Genomic DNA, 24,215 nt, shown 5'->3' on the forward strand with positions numbered 1-24,215 from the left:
TTCGCTGCTGTAGGCTGGACAGGGTTTGGTTTCACGTTGATGAAGCAGTAGGTGTGAGAGGAAGAGGCCAACAGAGGTGATCCGATTCATGACTCAAGATTTCTGCCGCATTAAATGTCTTTCATTTTTCCCAAGTGAGTCATGTGCTAGGAACAGACTCTCCCATAAATAGTTAACTCTTCTGTTAACTTTTCCAGAAGTTGTCAGCTCTTCCAGACTGTTCGTTTGTGCTGAAATAGTTCGTTTATATATCCTGCCTAGTAGAAGTCCTGTCAACTTGCATGTTTGATGCTAAGTAATAGCTTGTTCTGTTCAGCCTTGCGCCTGGTAACGCACGGCACCTTGGTGTTGTCGTTAACAAGGGTTTAACAAGAAGACACTTCTTAGGAAGGAGAGCAAGTTTACGTTTGTTGACTAGGAACGTTGCGTTGCCGCTGACTTGTTCATCTGATAAACACTAGCCCCCCTTCCTCCCTAGTGAAACACTAGTTGACTTTCTGTCTGCATGAATTTGACTGTTCTAGACATCTCATTTGAGTGGAATCATACAGTATTTGTCCTTTTGTGTCTGGCTTATTTTGCTTAGCATAATGTCGTTGAGGTTCATCCGTGTTGTAGCGTGTATCAGAATTTCATTCCTTTTTAAGGCTGAGTCATATTTCAGTGTATGCACAAAGCACATTTTGTTTATCCATTCGTCTGCTCATGGACACTGGGTTATTTCTGCCTTTTGGCTGTTGTGAATAATGCTGCTGTAAACATTGGTATACAAGTGATCTGTGTGAGTTTCTGCTTTCAGTTCCTCTGGGTGCATACCCAGGTGCAGGACTGCTGGGTCAGTCCATGTTTGATTTTTCTGAGGAAGTGCCATGCTTTTTCCACCGTGGCTGCGTCATTGGACGTTCCCATCAGCAATGCTCGGGGTTCTGGTTTCTCCACATCCTCACCAGCACTGCTGTTTTCTGCTTTTTTAAGTAATGGTCACCCTGATGAGGGTTGAGAGGTGTCTTGTGGTGGCTGATTTCTTCTTGCTGAATAGCTTCCACTGTTTGGAGGCACTGTGCTTTGTTTTATTCATTCACCTGTTGAGGAACAACATCTTGGTTGCTTCCAGGTTTTGACAGTTACACGTAAAGCTGTTGTAAGTACTGATGTGCAGGTGTTTGTGTAGATGTAAGTTTTAAACTCATTTGGGTAGATACTGAGGAGCATGATTGCTGGGTCACATGGTGAGAGTGTAGCAGCTGTCTTCCAAAGTGGCTGCACTATTCCCACCAGCAGTGTAGGAGGGTTCCAGGTTCCCTGCGTCTTTGCCAAACTTGCTGGCTTTGAGTTACAGCTGTCCTGGTGGGTGTGCAGTGGTAGCTCATTGGGTTTTAATGTGCGTCTCCCTAATGGCTGTTGATGTCAAACACCTTTTCATGTGCTTGTTGGCCACTTGTATAACTTTGGAGAAATGTCTGTTCATGTTCTTTGTCCATTTTAAAATTGGGTTATTTGTCTTTCTGTTGTTGAGTTGTGAGAGTTCTTTATAAATTCTGGATACCAGGCCCTTATCAGATATGTGAGTTCCCGGTACTGTCTTCCGTCCTGTGGTTTGTGTTTTCGCTGTATTTGTAGTGTCCTTTGACGTAGAAAAGTTTTAAATTTTTGTGAAGTCCACTTTATTTTCTTCAGTTTCTTGTGTTTTGGGGTCATATCTAGGAAACCATTGCCTAATTCAGGGTCATGCACATTTTCAACTATATTGTTTCCTTGTAAGAGTTTTAAAGTTTTAGCTTTTAAATATTGCTCTTTGATCAGTGTTGAATTGATTTTTTTATATGATGTGAGGTGAGGGTCTGAATTCGCTCTTTTGCTTGGTAATGCCCAGTTGTCCCAGCATCATTTGTTGAAGAGAGTATATTTTTCTTCAGTAAATGGCCTCGGTACCCTTATCAGGAATCAGTTAACCTTAGATACATGGGTTGATTTCTGGCCCCTCAGAAATTCCATTGGTCTTTATGTCTATTCTTATATTATTACCACACTGTTTTGATTACTTACAGCTTTGTAGTAAGTTTTGAAATTGTGAGGTATGACTCTTTCAATCCTGTTCTTTTTTAAAATCGCTTTGACTCTTTTGTGTCTTGCAGTTCTGTGTGGATTTCAGGGTAGTCTTGTCCGTATCTGGAGAAAGGGGAGCTGGGAGTTTTGGCAGGAGTTGCACTGGCTCCATAGATCAGTGTGGGGAGCATGGTCGTCTCAGGTCGACTTTTCCAGACAGAGTCACACACCCAGTCCCAGACTCTGCTTCCAGCCCGCTGTTTCTGGAGGGCGTACTGTCTCATTCTGTCTCAGTCTTTCTGCAGGAAGAGGAGATGTTTGGTCATGGTTGGATTTTCTTTGTATTCTCTTCCGAACCTGTCCTCCTGCAAATTTGTCGCCTTATCTGCAGGATAGCTGGGGAGTTTGGTAACACTGAGCCTGAGAACCATCATTGTGACTGGCTCTTCTGGAATTTGGTGGGTTTCATCCGTCTGATTTCTTGCCTACTGGTCCAGTGTGGTGTCATCCGGGGTATCCGGTTTTGCTGTTGAATGAACAGGTGAACTGTGTTGTCTGTGCTGTTCAGTAGATGCTCTCAGTTTGGCTATAATCATTTGGGTTGTCTCGAATAGTGTTTGTCAAGTCTAACTGCCTGAATACTTACTAAAACAAAGATCGTGGAGCCCTACCCTAGACCGTGAACCAAGTGCTTCATGCTGGGTCCTGAGAATCTGTGTTTTTAATTATTATTTAATTATCATTCAATGTTCTCTTGGTAGTTTTGATGTGCCCTTAGTTTGGGGAACCGTCGATTTAGGAAGTATTTTGCTCTGGAAGGTCTAGCCCATACACGGTTCTAAACTTTTCGGTCCAACACTCACTTTGAGTGCATTTCAGGGCTGGAATGTGATGGCTGCTGCCTCACCTGACCCTTTACTTGACACTGAAGTGGGTGGGGTTTAGGGTGCTAAAGCCTGTTTATCTTTGAATTATTTTTCTGGGTTTACGCTGCAGGATTTATGCTGCACTGGTGCTCCCTTGTGGCTCTGTGCTTCTGAAAGTCTGGGTGGGGAGGGGTTGATTAAATGAAAATCACTGAATCTGTCTGTGTCATTGGTTAGCTGAAGAAACAGCCTTTTGTGTCCTGACAGCAGGAGACTTTCTGATTCGGGGTTTCCACGTGGCTTATTATCGAGTGTGACAGCTTGTCGTGTGTAATTAGCGTCACATCGGCCTCATGCGAACAGGTGCTCCTTCAGTCAGCTGCTTCTCTTCAGTCTGGGGGGTGAGGCATATGGTGACCGAGACATCATGTCATTGGTGGTGGTGGTGGTGGTGGTGGTGGTGGCGTGATTGGGTGTGTGGGTGTGTATATGTTTTAGGTTTGCAGATTGTCCAAAAAGAGGCAGACGGCAGGTAACACGTTCATGTATTCCTTCTTGTTCATCGTGCATCGGAAATTAGACTCGTGTGTTCTTGGGTTCAGTCGTAAGTTTACTTTCCAGAATATCTTGTTTCTGTGTGATTTACTTGCGCCTGGGCAGGTCATTTCAGTTCTGTAAGTGGGGTGGGTGGACGGACCAGGCCTAACCCCGAGCGTTCCACGTCTGCCATCCCGATTCAGACACTGATGAACGCCCGCCGAGCGTGGAGATGGTGGATGAGGCCCCGCGCTCCCCCTTCGCCTCGTCCTCAGTGCTCTCCGCCACAGCTCCGCCACCACGACTGAGTGTCCTCAGTGCTGCCGGTTGTGGCCGGTCTGTGTTCTTGTTCTCTTACCTACACTGACTCCTCGTTTTCTCCGTTTCTTTCAACTTTCGTCATTTCACATAGCCTCAACATACACTGACACCCTTTTAAAGCTTCTCTGAGTGTGTTTGTGACTTTGATTTTATCGTCTTTCCCTCGGCACCCCCTCTCCCCAGCGGGGCTGGACGTGTGTGCCGTGTGTGTGACTTTGTCACGGGCAGTGGTGGCCTTGGCTGTCGAGTACTTGCGTGCTTTTTCAGTCCTTACTTGACACAAGTCTGGGACAAAGGGACTATCTCAAGTAGTTTGCAGTCTGGTCAGATCAGTGGTAATAAACTGTGAAATTATTAAATGATAGAGCACAGTGTATATTTAAATGTTAAACTGTGTGGCACAGACTAAGTGGTATAAATACTCAAATGTCAGTGATGCATTAAGTAGCCGTGAAGATACCGTGGAAAAGTAGAGAGACTGAAGTTGGTCCTTGCAGGGTGGACAGAGCTGAATAATCAGGAAAAGGAAGGGCAGCCCAGGTTGGGTTAAAATGTAGAATAAAGAGCCTTTTTTATTGGTGAACAAATTGACAATGAGTTCATACTGGTTAGGAACAGCAATGAATTTTTAAAAATTTCTTACCGTATAGAATTTAATGTGACTTACAATAATATGTAATGCGAAAATCTGAATAAGCAAACAGCACTCGAATGAAATCAGAATAAGATGACTGTACATTTGCACAGTGGGAGTACTAAGGCACAGACCGGGGGCTTGTGAGCCCCTCCACCGTGGCCTGGCTCTGAGCGGTCAGTCTGAATTCAGCTCTGAGTTCTGAGGCAGGGCCACAACAGAATGGCAGGGTACAGAAGTTCCTCCTCATCCGCCAGGAGCGCGGCCCAGGATTCCCAGTGGCTGTCTGAAGGCGGGCCGACAGTGCAAACCCTGTGAACACTGCATGTTCTCCTCTGAGAGTGAGCAGGCTGCGTCTGCCGTCTGGACGTGCCGAGCAGAGGGGGGTCGAGCAGGACAGCGGGGACTGCGTCGCAGCCGAGGGACCTGCTGTGTCTGGACTTTCCCCTGCAGTGTCTGGTCCCTGGAACCACAGGCTGGGTGCTGTGTTTAGTGCTCGAGTTTCGCCCCAAGGGTTTCCCATAACTGGAAGCTGTACTGTTTCCTTTTCAGTGGAATGTTATTCTTTAAGAGATTTTTTTTTTGACTTAGGGCACAAGGAAATGCAGTGGAAAATGTCAGTATCAGATGCAGTATTAGGTTTCAAGACACTGTCTCTTACTGTACTTCTAGATAAAAGCAGGGAAATGTCACCGAAGTGCAACTCAGTTACAGCAGGTGGTTCATACTGTCGAGGGACTCTTCTGACCGTCCTCCTTGACTTGATGATAAAATCCACAATGCAGGGGGTGGGGGGACCCCTCTCATACAGGAAGCCTTATACACAGTCAGATCCAGCAGGCTGTGTCCTCTCTCTGGCAAGACTCTGGAATGTTCAGGTGCTCTCTGTTTCTGATTAAGAACAGGTCACGAGCAAACTTAGCGGGTACTGGGTTTGAGGTGATTCTGTGGAACTTGCAGGGCTAACCCAGACTTCTCAGCACAGGCGTTGCCCTGCTTCTGTCCTGGAAGTTGTCTGAGGGAGTATCGGTAGGTAAAAGGAAGGTTTTTTTTAAAAGCGCTTGCTCACTTTTGCTCGTGGCAGTGACTGATCAGAGTTCTTGCACTGCCGAGTACGGCACATACGGTTTGAGCCTGGAAGAAATCTGAAGACAAGTTTCTTTCTTTTTTGGGGGGGGGTAGGTAATTAGGTTTATATATTTATTTATATTTAGAAGAGGTACTGGGGAATGAACCTAGGACCTAATGCATGCTAAGCATGCACTCTACCACTTAAGCTATACCCTCCCCTGAAGGCAGGTTTCTTAGACACAAGTCACATCTGGAAACATAGAAAACCAGGGACCTTCTGGTGTTCAGGGTTGTAGCTTCCTGGTAAAACTTCCCAGATGAATTTATTGTGAAATGTGCCTTTCAGTTAAAAAACTAACTTTCCTTCTGTATTTTTGAATATAAATTAAACTCTGTTGGACATGTGTTCAAGCAAAACATGTATTTTTGATCAGTTGATACTAAGCCATCCTCTCTTGCAGCGGTTGAAGAGTGAGAGTAACCGTAGGAGCTCTCCTGGTGGGTGTTACAACAGCCCTGCTTTATTACCGCTTAGGTTATCTAAGCTGTCAGAGGGTTGTCCTGGTCCAGACTCTTAAGCAGATTCTGGGTGAGCATGACTGATGAGGAGCCTGTGAGCTGGTTCTGTTCTCAGAGACAAGGCTGGGTTTGGGGAAGGATCATCTTAGAGAGTCACAGGGATGGTGAGTGGGGGCCACTCTCTGCTGAGCACGTTTGGTGTGTGGAGCTTAACTTGCTTATCTCCTTACCCTTGCCTCAGTGGTAGGTGTTATTTTCCTATTTACATAAGAGGAGAGGCTCCAAAAGATTATGTGCCTTGACCAAGGTCACGTGTGTGTGATGAGCTGGAGTGCTTGGCTCCAAAGCTTACCTCCCACTTCCCTGAGATGCCTTCCAGGAAGCCAGAAGGGAGAGAGAATTTTTTTGAAAGAAATAAGACTGACTTTAAGTTAACTTCCCAGTCTGTGTTTGCCTTGTTTTAATGCCGCGGATGCTCTAGCTGTCACTTTGCTCAGTGCAGGTGCTGGTCAGTGCTGGCGCAGAGCCTCACTTCTAAAAGGAAAACCCGCTTTGATTTCGAGCATCACTTGAGAGTTGTTACAAGTCTGTCTGTCAGTGACATAAGCCAGTCCCAGAAAGACAAATGCTGTATGACCCCCCCGTGTATGAGGTACTTAGAGTCATTGAAATTAGAGGCAGAAGGCAGACGGTGGCAGCCAGGGCTGCAGAGAGGGGCTGTGGAGAGTTCAATGGGTGCAGGTTCAGTTTTACGGGAAGAAAAGTGTTCGGGAGATGGACAGTGGGGATGGTAGCACAGCATCGTGAGTGTATTCAGTATGCTGAGCCTATGCACTTACAAACGGTTAGGACGGTAAGTGTTCTGTTAGATGTATGACCACACAATAAAAAAACTGAAAAACAAAGCCTGGGAGCTGAGGGTGTAGCTCAGTGGTAGAGAGCATGCCGAGCGCCTGGGGCGTGGGTTCAGTCCCCAGCAACTTCATTAAGTGAAGAACCCTCGTCACCTCCCCCCAAGACAAAACAGAAAAAACAAAACAAAGGAAAAGAAAAGGAAAGCCTGTATGTATAGATTTTTATGCTTTATGAAAATTTATGAAGATCACCTTTTTCATAGTTTAAATTGTTTCAAATTTTGTGTAATGTTTTATGTAATTAAAAAATCAGCTTTACTAGGTATAATTATCAGAAGTTGCACTTCAGGGTGTGCAGTGTGATGTTTCATATAAATGCACATTGTGAAATGAGCGCCACAAGCAAGCTGGTTAGTTGCGGGGTTGCCGTTGTTTCCTTCTCACCCCCCCACCCCTCTCCCCTCAGGCAACCACCCTTTGTTCTCTGTGCCTGTGGGTCTTGTTTCTGTTTTGTTATGTTTGTTCATTTGTTTGGTTCTTTAGGTTCCACATATAAGTGAGATCACATGGTCTCTGTCTGTCTTTGCTTTATTTCTCAGCATAACACTCTCTAGGTCCATCCATGCTGTACCAAATGGGGTTCATCCCTTTTACGGCTGAGTAGTACTGTGCTCTGTGTGTGTGTGTGTGAGTGTGTGCGCGTGCGCGCGCACGCATCTGTACACGCACCACATCCTTATCCATTCATACATCAGTGGGCACTTAGGCTGGCTATTGTAAATGATGCTGCAATGAACTTAGGTGTGCATATATCGTTTTGAATTAGTGTTTTTGTTCTCTTCAGAATAATACCCGGAAGTGGATTTACTGGATCGTATGGTAGTCCATTTTTAATTTTTTGAGGAACTTGTATGTTGTTTTCCATAGTGGCTGTATCCTTTACATTCCTACCAACAGTGCGCAGCCTTGCCAACTCTTGCTTTTTATTGTCTTTTGTTTCCTTGCTTCTATAGTTAATTTGTATTTATTTTTAAAAACTGAAGTATAGTTGATTTACATATTGTGTTAGGTTCTGGTTCTTGTCTTTATAACGGCCATTCTGACAGGTGTGAGGTGACATCTCGTTGTGGTTTTGATTTGCATTTCCCTGATGATTAATGTGCATCTTTTCATGTGCCTGTTGGCCTCTGTGTGTCTTCTTTGGAAAAATGTCTATTCATACCCTGTGCCTATTTTTAATTGAGTTTTTATTTTTATGTCGAGTTGTATGAGTTTGTATATTTTGGATATTACCATTTGCAGATACCTTCTCCCATTCAGCAGGCTGCCTTTTCATTTTGTGGTTAGTTTCCTTTTCTGTGCAAAAGCTTTTTAGTTTGGTTGGAGTCCCATTTGTTTACTTTTGCTGTTGTTTCCCTTGTCTGAGGAGACACATCCAAAAAAATACTGCTAAGATTGATGTCAAAGAGCTTACTGCCTATGTGTTCTTCTGGAAGTTTTATGGTTTTGGGTCTTACGTTTAAATCTTTAATCCATTTTGAGTTTATTTTTGTGTATGGTGTGAGGAAGTGTTCCATTTTGATTCGTTTGCAGATCACTGTGCAGTTGTTCTAACGTGTGTTGAAGAGTCTCTCTTTTCCTCTTTGCCTCCTTTGTTGTAGATTAACAGACCGTATAAGCAGGGGTTTGGGGGGGTCTGTGTTCTGTTCCACTGTTTCATGTGTCTGTCTTTGTCCTAGTACCACACTGCTTTGATTCCTGTAGCTCTATAATGTAATTTGAAACAGGAGTGCGATTCCTCCGGCTCTGTTCTTTCTCAGGGCGGTTTTGGCTATCTGTTGTCCTGGTCTTTGTTCTAGCAGTGGACTTGTCATATACGGCCTTTATTGTGTTGAGGTGTGTTTTCTCTGTACCCACTTTGTTGAGAGTTTTTGTCATAAATGGATGTTGAATTTGTCAGAAGCTTTTCCTGCATCTGTTGAGATGACTGTGTGGTTTTTAATCCTTCAGTTTGTGTCACATTGATGGGTTCGCAGGCACTGAGCCATCCTTGCAGCCCAGAACCAGTCCCACCTGCTCCTGGTGTGTGATCCTTCTAGTGCTTTGTTAAATTCCGTTTGCTAGTACTTTGCTTGGGGTTTGTCCATCTGTGTTCATCACTGATACTGGCCTGTGGTTTTCTTCTTTTGTGCTGTCTTTGGTTTGGTATCAGGGTGATGCTGGCCTCATGGACAGAGATCGGGAGCATTCCTTCCTCTGCAGGTTCTGGAGTAGTTTCAGAAGGATGTGTTAACTGTTCTTTAAATGTTTGGTAGAATTCACAGGTGAAGCCGTCTGATCCAGGACTTCTGGGGGAGTTTTTGTTTTTTGTTTTTTGTTTTTTACTGCTTCAATTTTATTACTGGTAATTGGTCTGTTTATATTTTCTGTTTCTTCCTGATTCAGTCTTGGGAGATTATACATTCCTAGGAATTGGTCCATTTCCTCTAGGTTGTCCAGTTTATTTTATTACTGTGTAATTATAATGTCCTATGATCCTTTGTATTTCTGTGATACTGGTTGTAACTTTTTTCTTTTTTTTTTAACTTAAAACTTTTTTTCTTTTACTCTTCCCTTTTTCATGTCTGATTCCACTTATGTGGGTTACGTCTCTTTCCTGCTGGATGGGTCTGGCTGAAGGGCTATCAGCCTTGTTTCTCTTTTCAGAGAGTCAGCTCTTGGTGTCACTGGTGCTCTCTCGTTTTTGTTTTAGTCTGTGTTCCGTGCGTTTCTGCTCTGATCTGTGTGGTTTCTTCTGCTGACTTTGGGCTTCGTCTGTTCTTCTGGTAGTTTCTTCAGGTGTAGAGTTAGGTGATTTGAAATTGTTCTTGTTTCCCGAGATGAGCTCGTGTAACTATAAACCTCCCTCTTAGAACTGCTTTTGCTGTGTCCAGTGATCTGAACAGCTGTGCTGGTGCTGGCAGTGTCTGTGAATGGGCTCGAGGGGGAGGGTGGGTCGTGCTCAGACTCAGTGCTGCGGGTGGGGTGATGGCGCTGAGCTCTGGGTGCCTGGGGCAGCAGCCAGTGAGCTGTCACGTGTCTGGTCTTCTCTTCTCCTTCAGACTCTTTTCTCCATTCTCTGCTGCAGACCAAGACCTTCCTTTTCCTTTTCCTGCGTGAATAGGTTGTGCCCTGTACTTTTGGTATATTCGTAGTTTTCTTGAGTTGCAGGACATAAATCTTGTGCTGATAACAGACCTTCTCTTTGCTGCAGTTTGCATGCATTGTGAAGGTGGGGGACCACGCGTGCCAGCGTCAGGAGACGTTGTCGCTGATCTGGACGACCCTTCAGGTTTCCTTCTCTGTCGTGTTAAAATGTTTCTGAGATATTTCCTTTATAGCTGCCCAACCAGAAGATGGAGAGGACACAGTCTGAATTAGTGGTTTTGTCCCCACAGTGGCCTGAGTTCCATAGCTCCTCAGAAGTGGAGAAGTGGTACCACCAACCCAGTCTTGGCTTCCGTGTCTTCAGGTGTCTGCCAGCCCCCAGTCCCAATAATGAGTTTTGATTTTGTATTTTCTGACTTAATGCTTAAAATATTACCCATTTTCTAATGGTTTCTTTCTCCCTCTTTCAACCTTTCTTGTTGGTTTCAGGGGTTCAACAAGATATAGCTTCACAATCTCTGGATCAAGAAGTTTTATTAAAAGTTAAAACTGAAATTGAAGAAGAGCTAAAATCCTTGGACAAAGAAATTTCTGAAGGTCTCTTTTTTCTTATTTTCCTAGTTGCTTAGGGGATTCTGTTGGTGTGGTTTAATTTTTTTTTACAGTAGAGGTCATGAGCGTAGTGTTATAAGGGTAAAACTGGAAGGTACCCCTTTTCTTCCCTGGGGGATATGTTTATTAAAGTCTCCAACTAAACTCAGCAGATTAGATGTAGCCTTTTCTGGTATCAGGTAATGGACTAAACAGGCATGTTTAGCTACTTTCCCTTCAGTGTGATTTGATTTGCTTTTGGTACCTTATGTTAGTAACAACACTGAGGGGAGACGTGGAGGTGAGCTGCTTTTGCTAATTTTTTGTGCACGTGCACCATAGTTGTAGCAGCAAAGTACCTGTGATGTTATAGCCACGCCCTTTAGACTGAACATTAAATCATAAACTTTAAAACCAGTTACATTGTATTGTGTGTGAAGTTACATGTGTTGAATGAATATTTACCCAGTCATTTCCTCATTATTGAGGGGAGCATTTGAGTTATTTCTTGTTTTGCTTTCCATAAATAATTTTTTTTCAGTTTTATTGAGATATGTTCACATACCGTAAAGTTTATGCATTTAAAGTGTATGATTCAGTGGTTTTTAGTACAGTCACACAATTGTACAACTATCACCACAATCAAAATTTAGAACATTTTTTATACCCGCCAGAGAAACGCTGTATACTTGAACAGTAACTTTTTGTTTCTGCTCCCACCAGCCCCCGCCCCACCCCAACCATGGCAACCACTAACCTGCTTTTTGTCTCTGGGTATTTGCCTGTGATGGGTTACATGCATAAATAAGTACACGGAACCGCACGCTCTGCTTCCACTGGCTCGTCCCCAGGGGAGCACGTGCCAGCACCCATCCCGCACCGTGTGGAGCCGTGCCCCGCTGTGTGATGTCACCTTTTGTGTGTGTGGCCACCAGCTGGCAGGTCGTCAGGCCGTCTGCACCTTCGGCCTGTATCGTAGCCCTGTGAAGATGCATGTTCATGCTTTTGTGTGGGTTTTTGTGCTGCCCAGTAATTTTTAACAAGAAAAATATAAATTGTGTTTATAAATCAGTTTCCTGTTAGTAAAAGAGAATATGAGTAGAAGTTCATAGAAATCCAGAACCTAACGGTAATCTTCTCTTTTAGTGCCCTTTACTGACACTTCTAACTGACTGACGTAACTGGAGTCTGGTTTCAGAAATGCCACCTTTGTAGAAGGAAAAGCCAAATGCTGAGAGAGGGAGGGTCGAGCTAGGAGATGCCTCACGTTTGTCATTCTCAGACTGAACTGGCCTGTGTGTTTTTAACATGTCAGTTTAGTCTTTTCTTCTCTTAAAAAGTAAGGTTTTTCCATAAAAATCTTTCCTTTAAAAAAAAGATCTCTAAATTTAGGGCCTCTCAAGTTTTGTGTTCCAGGAAAGATAATGTCCCATGACAATGACCTGACTTTCCGGTGGCTTTTAACCGTTAGCTGGTACCCGGGCGTAGCTTCGTGATCCCCTGAGCGCTGGCAGGGCTCCCGTGGGCAGCGTTCAGCACGCTGGGGTTTTCTCTTGTCCTGTCTTCAGCCTTCACCAGCACGGGCTTCGACCGCCACACCTCTCCAGTGTTCAGCCCTGCGAATCCCGAGAGCTCCGTGGAGGACTGCCTGGCTCACCTGGGGGAGAAGGCGCGGCAGGAGCTCGGGGCGTCTCTGCAGGGCGCGATGCAGCTGCTCCTCAGCCGGTGAGTGGCCTCCACGCCGAGGCTCTGTTCTGGCTGAGCAGGGTCACATCTTTCCTCCACGCTTTGTATTTTTGCTCTCCCAAGTCATCTGTGTGTGCGTTTTGAGTGGCAGCTTTTCACCGTAGCAGTGAGTTAACTGTTCCAGGGTGAATTTGATCGTTGAGCTGTCAGGTTTCCGCAGATATTTCTCCCTGTTGTAAACACAAGCTGTTTCTTTCACGTGTCCTGACCCCTTTTACTGCCACTCTTTCTGGGGACCAGTGTAAACAGAATGGCTAGGGTTCTATGTGTTGTGCTGTGGGATTAATGTCACGTCAGTGTTTTGGGGGTCCCAGGTGTTGCTGAACTCTCGGGTTGCCAATCCACTCCTGGACCCACTGCCTCATCCATAGTGGGAACTCTGCTCCCAGCTGTGGTTCTGACTGTTAAAGCTAAAGGCAAAAGAGAAAGGATCATGAAAATATATTAAAATAGAACCACATCATTTATTATAAATCTTAAGAGTCCTTTTCCCTTAATTCTTTCCTGAGACTCATTAAGAGATTGGTCTGAATTAGAAAAAAAAGTTTGTTTTGATGAAGATTTTTGGCAACTATGTAAAGCAAGGAAGACTGTTCTGGACTAGAAGGGCTGGTATGCAGGTGCCAAGTAACTCCTCACGCCCACGTGGGCAGAGTCTGTGCGTTACCATCTGCTAGAAGGACGCAGTTTGAGTTTAAGGAGCGTTCGGTTTGTTTTTGCGAGCTCTGATGACAAGCAAAGGTGAAAATCCAGGTTATACGTGGGAAACAGTGAAGTGAAAATCGTATTTGGATTTTCTTAATTTTATATATAAAAGTGTGAAAAGAAATGTGGAGAGAAGATTCTGGGTGTGGGGAAGTGGAGCCTGAGCCGGAGGCCAGGGGACAGCACTGCTGTGGAGCGCAGCACGGAGGCCAGGCTGGCAGGTGCTCCGCACGGGTCCTCAGCACAGCCGTGCTCCGTGTGGTCTGCATATCGAGGTTTCTTGTTAGATTTGAAGAAACAAGACAGACATAGCAAAGCGCTTGTGAGAGCCGCTGGGGCTGAGAGCGAACTAGCCAGAAGCCCGAGGCAGAACGTGCTGCTTCCAGCCTTGATACGAACCGTCCGTGTTGAATCATTACACTCTGTGCCATAGTTTCTCCGTCAGGTTTGCCTTTACTGAGATGCTGTGATCTCTCCGAAGAACAGTGTTACTTATGTCTTTGGCGTCCTCTTCATAATCTACAGGAAATGTTAGTATCTTTTCACTGCAGAGTAAATTACATTTTTTAAAATGTTGTGTTGAGTGAATATTTGTTTTGTTTTCCCCAGAAGGTAACAGCCTTTTTTAAGTCCGGGTTAGGTTAAGTTGTGAAGCTCTGTTAGCAGTGACTGGAGCACAGCGAAGATGGAGGGGAGGTGCTGCACGGGTGACGACAGTGTCTTTCTTTGAAGGTGGAAAACGCCACCTGTTCCTCTGAGCAGTTAGTGAGAGTGGGAGATGGATCCTGAGCTCTTCGTGCAGCCAGGTGCCAGCAGTGTGACAGGTGCTCCCCGCTTTGTCGTTGCTGGGTTCACGTAGCTCATTAGACAGGGCTCATTTTTAAGAGCTTTTCTATGTGTAGGATTTCCTCGGAATGTTTGAATTGGATGGATCTTCTACGTGCATGCCTGTGTGTACCTGTAGTGCTTCAGTGTGTTTCAGTCTGAAGGGTGCCAGTGTGCTTTAGCCCCCTAGACAGGCACCCCGTAAAGACTCCTGGGACCTGCAGCAGCAGCAGACGGCTCAGGGCGGGAGGCAAAGGGGCCGGACAACACGTGAAGCTTCCGGGGCAGCATGGGCATGTGGACCACACGGTGTCCCTCAGGTTCTGGTTTTACAGCTGCCTAGTGCTCAGCCCGAGTCTTCAGAACAGTTCTAAGCTTACTTTAATCAGGAAGGTGCCCCATGACATCTGATTAAGAAGGTCGCCCCTGGTGTCTCGCCTCCGTTCAGTGTCCCTGTAGGTTGGTGTTACGTTGACTCACATGAAAGAATGAGCCATGTCATCAGAACTGTTGCCTGAAACACCCAGGCCACAGTAGGTGACATGCAGGTCACATGTGTGTAATTTAAAATCTTGTGGCCACATAAAAAATTTAGATTTTAAATGTATTTTATTTACTTCAATATATTAAATATACAGTTTTAGCATGTATTCGATACAAAAATTATTGGTGAGCTGTCGCACGTATTTCTTCTCACTGAGTCTGCATGGAGGGTGTGGGCTGCACGCTGAGCGCCTCGCTAGCCTCGCCCAGAGGCTTGTTGGCAGCATGGGCGTTGGTGTCATTGTGGCCTGTCCAAGCCCTGGCACGTGACAGGCACGGTGTGGCCCTGGCAGCCAGAGCTCCCTGGGTGTGAGGCCCTGCTGTTGACTCTGAGCTTCCGTGCCCTAGTGTGTAACAGGGGTTGCCAGTCTTAAATATCGTAGTCGAGGTCACAGACCAGAGTGCTTGGGGCGGAAAACACCTTTGGAATGGATTTTAAAATCCTATAAAAGCGAGACTCCTCTCCTTTTTTACATTTTTGTTAATTCTTTGCCCACAAAAGGTGAGGAGTGAATTTTTATTAAATCTGTTGTCCAGACTCCCCGGGCCTTCACCTGTAACTCAGTATTTTTGTCATTTGTTGTTGTTAATCAGCACACAAAGCCGGGCTTAGAACGTAGCCGCGTGTCTCTCAGTGGATGCGTGCACCAGGAATAGTCGGAAGGCACTGTCCACCCCGGGGCTGGTGTCAGCACAACTCAAGTTAAAAACAGAGGTCTGTTTATGACCTTGGCTTTTACTTTATTCCAACTCCTTAGATCCTCAGTTTGAAAAGTCTTCCAGTGACATGTCTCTTTAATTTTTGAATATTTTCCTTTTTTGCTTTTAAAAAAGTTTAAATTGTTCTTTTAATTTTATTAACGAGGTGACTTTTGCTATTTGTTATTATTTGATTCTATATTAATGACCCACATGTTTGTTTATCTGCAGTGTGGAAATCTTGTTGGATAGGTTTCAAGCAATTGTGAATAATTTGTTATTATTTATTATTCTCGTGTTACAAGCTGGGAGCATAGGTCTCAGCCTGTAGAGAACGTTTGAGGAAAACCATGTACCAAATGGTAAAGCGGGTCCCCGCCAAACAGCGTGTTGACTCTTCTGTGTTACGTCAGCAAAGAGTTCAGCAGCAGAGTAGTGACTGTGTATTTGTTCATCTGGAAATGCAGAATTTTCCTCCTTTGTGACACAGACTTTTAAAAAAAATCTCTACAGGCCAGTGACATATCAGGCATTTCGGGAGTGTACAGTGGAGACCGCAGTTCATGCCAGCGGCTGGAACAAGGTATTCACCCAGTTACCTTTCCTCTTACAAGATTTCCGTGTGTTAGTGGTAAGGGTCAGGAGGAGTCGGCGCGGAGAAGAGAAAACTGTCGAGCTCACTCTTTGATGCATCATCAGCTGTGTGAAGCGGGTGCTTCTGGTTGACGTGCTGTTGTGATGAATGCTGCGCGGTTCCGGTTGGCCCAGAACCGCGTGCGCCGGGGGGGGGGGCCGTCTTCCCTCCCATCTGCCCTGAGCCCCCGTCATTTCTTCATGTCTCTGCCCCAGACGTGACGTTTCTCTGCAGGTGGTTACTTGTCTCCAGGTAAGTGTGTCTTTGGGGAAAGCACAGGCTACTTGGTTGTTATGTGAGTAACCCCGTTTGTGCTTACAGTTTTCAGAGCACCTCATGTCACATCTCACTGGATCAGACAGCCATCCTTCGCAGACAGCAGAATGGATTTTATCAGCTTTCGTTTTGTTAGTTAGTTAGTTAGGTCAGATGAATAATCAGAAGAAAAAAGGTAAAGTACTTGCTTTGCTCCCTTGACTAGTAAGTACTGGAGCCAGTGCTGGAGCTGCGGTCTTCTGACTTCAGCCTCGGCGTCTGCCACTGCCCCACACCGCGTGTGCGTCGTCTCGGGCCGGCAGGGCGGGGTCTTGGGGGTGCAGTGTGGGGGCCCAGCTCACCGAGGAGGCAGCCTGGGACGAGGAAGTGCAGTGAGGTCATGTCTGTGAACAGCCACCCCCACTCAGAATTGTCACCACTGTGGGCCGGACTGTGTGACCTTACAGGCCTAATTGATGTCTATTATTTTTACTCACCTTAATACAGGCTTTGGAAGCATTATAGCATAATAATTAGCATCACAGGCCTGTAATCGGACTTGTTTCGGTTATCAGCTTTGCCACAGACTAGATGCATGTCTTTGGGCAGGTTAATTAAGCTCTCTAAACCTACATTTTCACGGACGTGAAGTGGAGGTGATACCACTAACCTAATTTATTACAATTCCATGACATGTGTCCCGAGCTTATTTCAGCATGTTGTCTGGCACTGTAAGAAGTGCTCAGTAAACAGTGGCTCTTATGTTAGATTTAACACCCGGGACCACGTTCCCAAACTGTCACCATTACAGAGTTTTACTATGTTACTTAGCTGTAAAAAATTTCTTAAAATATGTTTCATTTGCTTTCTTGAAATAAAAAAAACCAAACCTCTCTTATATGGACATTTGAAACAGATTTTATAAATAAAAATGAGCTTGGTCATGATACGTTTCTTGGTGCATCACAAGACAGACGGCTGGGCGCCTGAGTGACGGGCCTCCTCCCCCTGTCTGTGCGCTCTTCCCGCCACTCCTGTCTGGTGACTTGACCTCAGCCCCTCATGCTCTCCTCCCCCCGCCCCCGAACCTGCGGCTCTCCTGCAGAACCTAAGTAAACCCTGGTCTTCACTCTCTCCACCCATCCTTTTTCCCTGTTCCCTGCTTCGTTTTACCCGCTCATGTGGACCGGGGTCCACTGTTGGTTTTCGAGGCTGTGGCTTGAATGTGTCGTAAGTGAGGCATTTCAGTTAGAACAGTGCTTGCTCAGCTGACTCCCTGCTACCCTCGTCAGCCCTCCAGGGTGAGAAGAGCCTGGTTTATTAGGAAGGGCAGCGGAGATGTCTGCCTCCCCGGGTCCGAGGGGCTAATTCAAAGCACTTAGCTCATATTTTACGTTTCATACTTTGCGTGAATGTTTGCGAAGTTCTGACACAGCATTGTTGTGTGAACACGGCAGTCTGGCAGATAAAAGGCTCAAGTGAAAGGAAGGTTCATGAAGCCAGGACGGGGCCGGCTGAATGTCGCTTCATCCGTATGGGGGTTTTAAAAGCATCGTGGTATAAAGCTCTTTAGACAGGTTGAAAGAAATGGAGGGAAAAAGCTGCTCACAAACCTGTGTTAATAGTATGATTTTTTTAAAAAAAATACATGTGTAAATGAAGGCTGTACAGTATGTATGTGCCAAGAGTCCTAACTGGAATGTGTGCCGGATTATACAGGGTGGTCGTCTCACACGTGCAGGTATTTTTCTTTAATTTTCCTATTTTTCCTTTCATGGGTATTGGTTTTTCCTGTGAACTTACCTGCTTATAGAAAGAAGGGGAAAAAAAGACCATCAAAGAGAAAAGGCAGCAGAGTGGCGGTGCATGGTGTGCGCACCGTGATGGGCTTCAGAAAAATGATAGCAAAGATAAGCGAAGTCTTTGTGGGTAATTAAATCACCGATCTTTTCAAATCCTTTACTGTTAAATCTCAGGTGTGCACAGAGTGGAACTGACAGCATGACAAACCTCATGCACCTGTCACTCCGCTTCCACAGTTACAGCCTGGCTGGTCCGGTCCGTCCCTCTCTTCCCGCTTTCCCCTGGGTCGTTCTGAGGGGAACTCTGGCCATCGTGCCGTTTCACTCGTGAACACACTAGTACCTGTGTCCGAGGACACTACCCCTTTTTTAAACAACTGATAATGCCATTATGACACCTCAGATACTGACAGTGATTCTTTTTTTTTTAATTTAATTTTTTTTCCGTTGTGTCAGTTTCTGGTGCACAGCACAATATCCCAGTCACGTACATTCGTTTTCATACTCTTTTTCATTATAGGTCATTACGAGATACTGAATATAGCTCCCTGTACTATACAGAAGAAATTGGTTTTTTAGCTATTTTATATGTAGTAGTTAGTACTCGCACATCTCAAACTCCCAATTTATCTTCCCACCCCCCCCATGACCATAAGTTTGTTTTCTGTGTCTGTTAACAGTAATCCTGGTGTTATCACATAGTCTGTTCAGTTTTCAGATTGCTCCAGGTGCTTACAAAGGCTGATTTGTTTGACTTGAGACCTGAGCAAGGCTCACGCGTTGTATGTCGTTGATATGTCTTAAGTCTTTCCTATAAAGAAAGTGGAAGTATCGTTCCTGTACCGTGAAGTTTGCCCTTCTGAAGTATGCAGTTCAGTAGTTTTTAGAACATTCACAGAAGTGTGCGACTGTCTACACTGTTTCCAGAACACCTTCATCTCCCCCAAAGAAACGCTGTGGCAGCCCCTCCCCACTTCCTACCCCCCACTCCTGGCAGCAGCTCTGCTCTGCCTTAGAGTTTGCCTGTTCTGGACATTCATACACGTGCCACCGTGGAATCTGTCACCTCAGTCTCTTTTACTATGCAGATTACTCTCTCTCTCTCTTGGTTTTCTTCCTGCTCTAATTGGCTTACTGGTTATTTGTTCTGTAGAATTTTCCTGCCTTCTGGATTTTGACTGCATTGCTGAGGTGCCACATAACCTATTCCTCTGTGTCTGCACAGCCGACCCTTGAACACCGTGGGGGTTGGGAGCGCCGGCCCTCCCTGCAGACGAAGTCTGGGTCTGACTTCGCGCTGGCCCTGCTGTTCTCCATGCACGTGGTTCCGCGTCTGCGGAATCGGCCACGTGTGGGCTGGCCAGGCGGCTGCAGTCCTTACTGCTGGGGAAACCAGTGTCTCACCTGCGGCGGGACCTCTGCACCCTCGAGTCCCGCAGTTCAGACCACGTTGTCCAGGGGCAGCTGCATCTCCTTTCCACTGTTAGGTCAGTCTGCAGGCTGGTCACAGTCAGGCTTCACCTTTGTGGCAAGACAGTGTCAGTGTTCTCTGTTTCCTGTCGCACCACACTGGGTGATACGAGTGCCCAGTTGTCTCTTAAGTTTTATTTTGGAGGAGGTGTGTCAGAGGCATTCAGACGTCATCGGTGAGTCAGATCCAGATACCAGCTGTGGGATTGACACACACTAGAATTGCTGAGGCGTAGAAGGCTTAGGCGGTAACGGTGGAACGGAATGTGTCGTTGCCATCACGGGGTCTGCTCCCCTGCGAGGACTCCTGGCACGCTGTAGGCTGGCCTGCTCTGTTCCTGCTGCGGCTGGCTCCCATGCTCTTTAACAAAAGGGTAACGTTAGCCGAGTGTGACCTGCTGGAATAGGACGCCCCGTGGGACACACGAGGAGCTGGCCAGTGGGGGGAGTCCTACCTGTGGTCAGAAACGCCTCGGCGTTCCTCTGTAGAAGTTATCAGAGGGGAAAATAATTCATATGTGTTGTGGGGTTACCGGCATCCAGCAAGGGAGTGACCTACAGAAAGGAGTTCACAATTGAGAATTACTTGCTTGCTTTTTATTCCCAGAGCTGTAAATAGTGGGGCCTTCTCGGAGTGGACACTTGGGGACCCAGTTTTGCTTTCCCCTTTTTAAGTTCCATGGGAGGGGACAGATAAAGAAATACCAGGTGTACCGATGATATAGAACTCCTGTGGGCAGTAGAATGTGAAGCTGATGCGATCAGTCGTAGAAGTAACTCATGCACTGTGTGTGTGATCCCAGCAGTTGGAGGGCAAGTGTGTATAACTGAATAAAGGCAGTCTGCAGTGTCCGCTGCAGTGGGTCCCTGAAGACAGTGTGTTGGAGAGGTGACCATGCAGACCGGGAGTGTGACGGCCAGACGGAAGGAGTTAGTCTCGTGCAGGGAGGGTCCTGCCCTCACTGCGCTTCATGAGAGGGAGACGTGGTCGGGAGGGAGGAGACCCAGGAGAGGGTCCTCGGGTGGTCACAGCAGTGGAGGAGCTGCTGTGTGAGGGACGGACTACAAGATTAGTGGATTTCAGCATAAAAAGCATGGTGAATAAGAGGGAATATGATTAAGGACTGAAGTTAAGACAGTGGTGAAAGAGGATTACGGGCCCTCTCGAGGTTACGACGCACTAGAAGTAGGGCAGCTGCGTTGGCCACACGAAGGAGGTAAATTTGGAACAAATAAGAGCAAGCTTTATTTTGCATAGCAGGTATGACATGTTCGCGACTCACTTTTCTAAGCGGTAGTGGAGCTTAAACATGAATAACTGAAGCACACCGCACGCTAGTCGATCGTTCCGGGAAGTGCGAAGGTTCCGTCTGAGTCACGGGCGCCCTGCTCCTGCTGGGACAGAGCCCGGGCTGGCGAGCGCCGTGTGTGCTCTGTCCCCAGCGGTGACGCGGGTCTTCTGCTGGGGGAGCGCGATGCATTCTTCTTTAAGGCCCTGTGCCCCTCTGTTGGTGCTGGGAAGGGCTTGTTACTGCTCTTCGGGCTGGAGGTGGAACGTCAAGACGGGTGTGTGTTGCTTTTTCTTCCCCCAGACTGTGAAACCCCTCAGGGCTGCTTTTACTTAAAAAACCAGAGAACACTAGTGAGGGCATGGGCCTGCTGTCTGTCCTCCTGCAGAGTGTGCGTGACCCCTCAGCGGGGCCTTGGCGGCTGGTAGTGGAACGGAGATTGGTTTCATTTCCTCTGCATTCCTTTTCCAGTCACGCGGGACCCTGGTGTTCCAGGCAGGAGAGGTTGCGTGCAGGTGGCGACCTGGAAGGCTCTTCTGGGAAAACAAGGAAAGGGACTCTAGTTAGTCCCTGTCATAAATTCTGATGATTTTTAGGTATTGAGCCATGAGGTTATTGGGAGATAACAACACCTTCTCTGGTTTCTGATGACTTTCCTGAGACAGCTCATGATTTTGAAAGCCCTTGTTTTCAAATCTGATAAAAGTACATGGTACAAAGTGCACAAAGACAGACACTGAGGGGTGCTTCCCCGTAAACCGCTCACCTGGCTTTCCTCCTCCTAGGTCACCGCTGTCGCCCGCGTGTGTTCCGGGGCCCTGCAGGGTCACAAAGGCGTGTGTGGGTAGAGGTTTGGTTTTGTTCACACGACTAGGACTGTTACTGTACACACTCTTCTTTATATTACTTTTTTCGCTGAAAATAAATCTTTGCAGTTGGGCAGTGAACAGTCTGATTCTTTTTAACGACTGCACGTTCCTGGATTACCAGCATTTATTTAGCAGTCCGTGTTGGGTGGTTTCCACTCTTGCTGTTATGAACAGTGCTTCAGTGGATTTGCTGTATGTATGCTGTTCACACACACTCACATGTGCATGTGCACTCGCGAGCTCAACAGTTTTTGTGACATTATTGCTACTACCTGGTGGGATAAAACGTGAAACATACAGTATTCCTAAAAACTCGAGTAGGGGTCGCTGTTTTCTTTCTTTTACTGTAAAAATGAAATTCTATAATGATTCACCAGAGTGTAGTTTCTAGTAGTTGAACATATAAAATCAATTATAAGAATTTCAGTTTGTTTTTTACTCTCTCGTCTTTGCATTGAAGATTTTGGTGCCTCTGATTTTGCTGCGACAAATGCTTTTGGAGTTGACGAGACGTGGTCAGGAGCCTCTGAGTGCTTTGCTGCAGTTCGGTGTGACGTACCTGGAGGACCACGCAGCGGAGTACATCATCCAGCAGGGCGGCTGGGTATGCGCTTTCCAGTGTTTCTGTGTAATCTTCCCTCAAAAAAAAAAAAAAAAGAAAATTAAGCTCCCCAATGTTGTTTTTAACAGCAAAGGTCAGATACCGTTATTTAACATTGATTGGCTGACGATCAGTGGAAAGCCAGTTCGTGCAGTGTAAGTTAAACCACTGAGGTTTTACTGCTAGTAAGTTGATACGTGGTGTTTTTCAGTCGTTCTAATTATGAAACGTTTCATGCTAGCAAAAGACACGTGAACAACTAAGGGATGGGGGTGGTGGAGCGAACACCTGCGCGTTTGCCATCCCCGCCCAGGGAAGGAGTCCTGGCAGCGTGCGAGCCTCCTGGTCTGTCCCTCCTGGCTCTGCACGCGCTCCTGCCTGCCCCACAGGCGAACACTCAGTTCTGACTTGTCACAGTTTAAGTGCACGTCTCTGTTTCTAGACGATACATGCGTTTTGTGTTTGGAACTTTATGTGAATCGTCCCTTCTCTGTCTTCTGTAGCTGTTTTCACTCTGTTACATTCCTGATGTTCACCTAGCTCATTGCGTCTCAGCCTTTTTTGTTACCACTCCCCTAAGGATCCTTTTTAGACGTTTTTATCTTAATCATTTCCCTTTCCCCCCCATGAAATTTTAAAAGCACAGACAGTGGGGGAGGGCATAGCTCAGTGGTAGGGCTCATGCGTAGCATGCATGAGGTCGTGGGTTCAATCCCCAGTGCCTCCGTTAAAAAAAAAAAAAAGACAAAAACAGTAAAAAAATAGTGAGTAAATAAATTAAAAAATAAAAGGACAGACTTGAGTCCGTTTATGTGCTGCGGCCTTTTGGAGGGTCACAGGCCTTTGCCACATGTACGATTTCTCCCATCTCCCTGACCGGTATTCACCCCTGGAATCATCCCCGTTGGCAATGCCTGATCTCAGGTGATCTGTTGACTGGCATTTGGTGTCCGTGTGCGAATATGTCACAGTTTATCTGTAGTTTATTTACCTGTAGTCTTACCAGTGGGTATTTTCTCCTTTTGCCCTTACAGACGCTGCTGTTACGAACACTCACACTTGTGTGCAGGGGTTTCTCTGAGTGTACACCTCGGAGGAGAATTTCTGGTTCCGAGAGGGTGCGCAGGTTCTCCTCTACAGGACTGTGCCGGAGTGGCTTCCAGAGCGGTTTCCCAGCTTGCACGCTGTCAGCGGGATATAAGGATTTCTGCTGCTCTGCCTCTTCCCCAGTCAGACTTACTAATGCTTTAAATCACTTACTGAAATAAGGTTATATCGGGGTGACCTTAGACCTACAGAGGTTCCAGAGCGAGAGCACCCACACTCACACTCACCCGGCTCCCCCGGTGCTAACGTCCCAGGCACCTGTGTCCCTTTGTCAGACTGACGTTTCCACGCTGGCTTTACCTCCCGCAAGTTGGCCCGCCTCTTACGGCTCTGAGTATTTCCCTCTAGATCCCTTTGGGTTTTCCACACAGGAAGTCACACCGGCATTACTGTGCACAGTGACAGGGCTTTTCTTGCCGGGTGCAGCCCCAGTCAGGGTCCCCAGCACAGTTACCGCAGCGGTCGCTGGAAGGCAGCCCTGTCTTCCTGACGCTAACGTGAGTGCCCGGTTGTGCGAGTCTCAGTGAGCGAGGCTGGCCCGCAGCGCTCGCCTGGCCTCGGTTCTCAGGGCGTGCCGGCTCTGGGGCAGAGCTCACAGTTGGGAAGAGTGTTTCTTTCCTCTTTTCCTGTGGTCTGGAGTGGTCTTCATGAGACCCTTACTCGTGCCTGGCTTCCTGCAACATTCCTGTAGGCCTGCCTGGTATTTCTTTCGAGGGAAGATTTCTGGTTTTTCCTGTTGACTTTTGATAATCTTTCCTGGATACCATCCCTAAATTCTCAGATTTGTTGGCACAGAGTTGTTGAGGCTTTTCTTTGTGGAGGAAGGTGCAGTGGGTTATTGTTCACTTCTCTTACACTGCTTTAACTTAAATTTTCTCTGTGGAGAATTTTGATCACGTACGAAAACAGGCGGGACAGTGTGGCGAGCCCCCGTTGCCTGCGCAGCGGCAGCTAACTTACTGCCAGCTGCTTACAGCGCCTCCCTTCCCCCTTAATACTGTTTTGAAGCAAAATCCAGACATCATATAATTTTATTTCCAAAAATGTCAGTATGTATCTCTGAAAACTAAAGGTTCTCTTTTTA

At 46.4% G+C, this 24,215-nt stretch overlaps 1 protein-coding gene across 3 annotated transcripts in view; it reads left to right on the forward strand.

Annotated features, from left to right (window-relative positions):
• BCL2L13 (BCL2 like 13) overlaps nt 1–24,215 on the forward strand; it is a 44,122-nt gene that overhangs the window by 16,756 nt on the left and 3,151 nt on the right. Inside the window, exons 3-6 of one of the 3 annotated variants that reach the window (XM_072954457.1) lie at nt 10,485–10,592; nt 12,155–12,311; nt 15,618–15,687; nt 16,060–20,382. In XM_072954457.1, the coding sequence (XP_072810558.1) occupies nt 10,485–10,592; nt 12,155–12,311; nt 15,618–15,687; nt 16,060–16,158 (434 nt within the window). In that variant the 3' untranslated portion in view covers nt 16,159–20,382. Of the gene's footprint in view, nt 1–10,484; nt 10,593–12,154; nt 12,312–15,617; nt 15,688–16,059; nt 20,383–21,883; nt 22,028–24,215 lie in introns of those variants that run through there. The other 2 variants (XM_072954456.1, XR_012066873.1) reach the window with 2 other exon arrangements.

This window comes from Vicugna pacos, chromosome 34 (genome assembly GCF_048564905.1).
Source record: "Vicugna pacos chromosome 34, VicPac4, whole genome shotgun sequence".
Lineage (NCBI taxonomy): Eukaryota > Metazoa > Chordata > Mammalia > Artiodactyla > Camelidae > Vicugna > Vicugna pacos.